This window comes from Porcisia hertigi, chromosome 34 (assembly GCF_017918235.1).
Source record: "Porcisia hertigi strain C119 chromosome 34, whole genome shotgun sequence".
Taxonomy (NCBI): domain Eukaryota; phylum Euglenozoa; class Kinetoplastea; order Trypanosomatida; family Trypanosomatidae; genus Porcisia; species Porcisia hertigi.
This window is the reverse complement of record NC_090593.1, coordinates 1,095,329-1,100,168: the sequence shown is the minus strand read 5'-3', so window position 1 is coordinate 1,100,168 and position 4,840 is coordinate 1,095,329. Positions and strand designations below refer to the sequence as shown.

Genomic DNA, 4,840 nt, shown 5'->3' with positions numbered 1-4,840 from the left:
TATACCCTGGCCCCAGTCTAAATATGTGTTTTTTTTTCAACAATAGAGAATGAAAACACAGCGATGCACACGCCCCGAGTACGCCTGCGCTAAAAAAAGATGAAAAAAACAAACGACAAACGAGCACACAAGAAAATAGAGCGCGAAGGGCTCCAAACGAGGGGCAATCACAAAGAAGACACAAGTCCAAATGAAAACGAAGCATTGAGGCACTTTACGCACTGTAGAGCGCAGACCACAAGCAAAACACACACACACACACACACAGGGACCTTACAAGACGCAACACAACAACGTAGAAAAGGGGAAAAACATATGTGCGAAAGATGACGGTAATATGAAAGCAAAGTGCCGAGAAGACAAAAAAAAATACTTCGCTGTAGCGGCCTCCATGACATAAGCAATGTGCGACATGAAACAAAACTCCGTCTTGGAGTTCAAAAATCACCTTCAGCTAGACAAAGTAAAAGCGAGTGATGAACTCAGCGACAAGCAAATATAAATATATATATATATATATTAAATCACAGCATCTGGGAAGAAGAGTGGAGCTAATGGGGAAAGGTGAATGACAAGAGAAAAAAAAACGTAGTAATTGCTTCCCCCTGCTCCCTTCTTGTCATGCCTAGAAAGTGCTACGTTTGATGTGCATGGGTTTGTTTTTCTTGTCTTCACGCAAGCAAGTTCCAGTTCGATTGAAGACACAATCAAACCCGTGGACACATGCTCCCTGTACGGCAGGAAATTCTCTCGAAAAAAAAGCTCGTGTATTGAGAGAGAAGATGCAGAACGAAAGCGCAAATATAAACTGAGACACACAAAACCACACCTGCAAACGCGTGATCCTCACAAAAATATCTAAAACGCAGATGCAAAAACTGCCACGAAAGACAAACCAGTATTCAAGAGACCAGATGCACACACAAAAAAAAATACCACGAACGTAGAGGGAGAAGACACTGGGAACACAGACATGTACTAATACACACTCAATGCTACAGACGTATACGTCGCAGGAAAGAATCGTTGTGGTGGCCATGCGCTTTGCTCGTGCACAATCGATGAACGCCAACAACTAATGTAGCTCGGCAGAGGCCAGGTAAACATCCACTGCGTGCAGCTTATCTACGGCCCTGCTCTCAAAATTGCTCACAAGTTCGTTGAAACGCATCTTCTCAGCCTTCACTTCTTCTTCCGTCGGCTCTATCATCCTGCCAAAGTCATCGGTTTGCAAGAGCACCTGGACCTGTGCAGCGCGACGCGCTTCTTTGGTTCCAGGGCTCTGCACCACGGGAGCGATGCGCTCGCGAGGAACCCCCCTGTGCAGTGTTGCCATGGAGAAAGACGCATCCCCGATGTGAAACTCACGGGACCCCTCTAGCGGTTTATAGAAGACGTGCAGAGTTATGACATCCTGGTCGGGCTGCGCGAGATAAAACATGAATGTCTCATCAAAGCGGATCACAGACGACAACACCTTCACAGATGTCTTGTACTTCTCCTTGATAGATTTCAGCTTGATGGTGACCTGGCCGGGCTCGGTGATCCGTCGACCGTTGCGTAGAACATCTGTTAGCTCCACGACTGTGAAAGCGAGGTGCGCACCTTCAGGGACAGCACTACGACGCTGTTCATCTGGGGTACGAACAGATAACTGGGACAGAGAATTTTCTTCAGGTGTGCGAAACCGAGCGCTAAGTTGCGGAGAGCGGATCCTGGGTTGCGGGGAGCGGATCCTGGGTTGCGGGGAGCGCGCAGTGAGGCATGGAGAGACTGGTCGACTACCTGTCCTATGTGTGTTGGTCGGCTTGCGCATTAACTCATCAATCTCAGCCTTCAGCTGCTCAATACGCCGCTTAGCGTCGTTCTGCTTTGCGTTTTGCCGCCGCAACCCTTCACATCTTTCCCTCTCGAGGTCTTCAATCCTCGCTCGAAGTTGGTCATTTTCACCAGCCAGCCCTCGGTTCTGTCGGCGCAGGTCATTCACGGCGCCCTTCAACTCGTCGTTGTCGAGTACTCGCATTTCCATGGCGCGCAACTTGTTTTCCAAGTCACCGCCACTTTTCTGGAGACGCTGAATCTCGTCGCCCTTAGCGGCATCCTGTCCAGCGAGAGCAACACCTTGGTATTTGGCTCTGCGTAACTGTCGCTTTGCCTCTTCGTCGCTATCCCACGCAAACTCAAGAAGCCGCATCACTTCTTCTACAGACTCCCGCTTGTCTCTCGTCAAACGCATTACACCATCTAATGAAGTCATCACAGTGCCTCCGCCGGTTACGTCATCTTGAGCTTTGCCCGCATCTCTAAGGTCAGCGTTTTCACGGAGTAACTCTGCAATCTGTTTTTCGTACTCCTTAATACGAGCACGATTGATAGCCGCCTCCTGCTCTTTTAGGTTGCTGGAAGTTCTTAGTTCCGCCTCCAAGTCACGAACACGTTGCTTCAATACCATCGTGTGTGCATTATCCTGGCCATGAAAAGCTCTGCCAGCACGACTTGCATTACTGACCTCACTAAGCGAACGTGTGGAGGATGGCCTGTCCACCAATGGCGTGCGAGAAGCGGCTCCAAGTAGCTTCTGGGTCGCTGCAAGCTGAACCTCCATCTCCTTGCATGCAATCATCTTCTCGTCAATAATGTTTTGAAGCTCGAAAACCTTCGCTTTCGCTGCATCTGCTTGATCCCGGAAGTCGTCGTTCTCCTTTAATACAAAATCATAGCGAGCTGCCCATTCCTCCGGTACGGTGCTCTTCGCAGGCGGCATCGCAGTTGAGGTAGCACTAGTCGAGTTCACTGCTGCGTCCTGTCCCCATCGAGAGCTACGTTTGTCACTGCGAAGAGTCTGAATTTCATCTTGCAATGCCCTGACTTGATCCTTCATGGCCTGGAAAAGTGCTTTGTCGTTACGGCTTTCTGATCCACGGCTCATCTGCAATTCGCTAAGGCGGTGGCGCAGTTCGTTCTCGGCGAGAACCCACATCTTTTCCTTTTCCCAGCTCTTCTGTTGCGCCTCTTTCAATTTTCTTTCCAGTTCACAAACCTCCTCTTTCAAAAGCAACTGCTCCAGCGGCTCCTCAACACCATCGTCCCTGTGGCGGGTAGCGCGCAACACGACAGGCTTTTCGGCACGCCGAATAAAATCTAGCAGTTCGTCGATCTTTTGCTGGTACCTCTCGCGCTCCTGGCCCCACAACTCCTTTGCGGACTTTAAGGTCTCATCGTCGTCGTCAAGGTGCTTTTGCAAGTCGACGCACTGATGTCGAGTACTCTCCAACTTTTGGTGCTCACGCAGTCTCTCCTTATGCATTCGTTCGCATTGGCTCTGGAGCTCGCTGATACGCCGCTCAGCGTCGCGTTCGCTGACTTGGTTTCGGGTGGAAAGCTGCTTGACGAGCTCCTTGGATTCTGCGAGTGACTGTCGCAACTCCTCGTTTTCTTGTATGAGCTTTTTCGCCTCTTTTTGTAAGGGAATAATATGTGAATCCTTGCTCTCAAGACCCTTGTGGCGAAGGTGGTAATTGCTGTTTTCCTCCTCAAGAACACGGGCATTTCGGTTTGCAACACTCAGCTTTTCATCCAGCTCTTTTGCTTCGTGGAGGAGATCCTTAAGACGATTCTCCAGCTCGCTTATCCGAAAATCCTTTTCCGATATTTGTTCCGTCAACAACTTGACGGTGTCGCTAGGGGCTATGCAAGACATGTTAGCTGTAAATCAGATATTTGACTGGGGGAGAACTGAAAGGCAGGAAAACAAAACTCTCTACCTGGTGTAAAGAGCCACCCTCCGTTGTGATAAACCCTTCAGATAGCAGGTAGGCGAGCACCACGATGAAGCTCAAGAAGCTCTACGCAAAGCACCAAGCTGTGTATCCAAACGAATACGTTCTAAAATTCCTATGATCTCCTAAATGCTAAGAAGACATCAAGGGAGCGAAATGCAGTGCGATACGATTTGACCCGCGTCTTGAAAACTCCCTCGATAAGAGTCTCGGAAATAGGAGAGAGAACATAGATAAAGGCAGCAAAAGAGACGTTATAAAGTGCGAGCAAGAAAGCGGCGTCGAATAGCAGATTTATCACCCCAGAAACAAGCTGAGAGGTGATGAACTGCTATGAAACATGGGATAGCGGACATGCTCTATTTTGTATAGGGACCACAAGTATTGTGGCATCCCTTTGAACGCCCAGTCACAAAGTCGCATGCCGTCAAAATAAGAACCCCGGGGTGAAAGCACCAGGTGTATGCAGTATCAAAGCCTTCGTGGTGACCTAATCGGTGGTCGTCTATTGTACTTCGTTGTGTGTCCACACCCCAGCCTTATCCAGAAGTAGTTTTTCCCACCCCAGACGCAAACGCGAAATAAAATTATCCTGTCACATCTATGCTTACTAGTTCGGCCGAAGAATCGTAGTTAAACTACAGAACGAGGATACTTTCTTTACTCCGCAAGGACGTCATTACAAAGACGGCATGGTCTGAGCCACGTAAGATGGACTCCACTTGAAAAGAAACTCGCCAATGACAAAAGTCGTTGAAGCGACTCCTGATGTTTGAGCAGCGAAAAAAAAAGAGCCCCTGGAGGGGACCACGATTGGCTTGATATGGGGGACAAATGTAAAGGTGAATATGGCTTGGAACACGAGCCACATCCTCGGTACATGCACTCCAATTGGGCTAGGCGCACAAGGTAGCTGACGGGTGATGATGACGCAATGAAACACAGTCAGGAGTCATCAAAGCCAAGTTATGGAAACATTTAAAAAAACGAGCGCTTTGAATAACAGTGGTTCCAAGTTTCCACTTAATTACCACGTAATGGGACTGAGTGATTCGCCACAT

General features: G+C 48.8%; 1 protein-coding gene across 1 annotated transcript; it reads right to left on the bottom strand.

The window, feature by feature from the left end:
* Positions 1 to 1,075: 1,075 nt before the first annotated feature.
* On the bottom strand, positions 1,076 to 3,700 carry JKF63_01825 (uncharacterized protein; the record flags this gene model as incomplete). The annotated part of the gene is made up of 1 exon (XM_067897870.1): positions 1,076 to 3,700. The coding sequence occupies one exon, from the start codon at positions 3,698 to 3,700 to the stop codon at positions 1,076 to 1,078; it is 2,625 nt and encodes an 874-aa protein (XP_067754027.1).
* Positions 3,701 to 4,840: the final 1,140 nt, after the last annotated feature.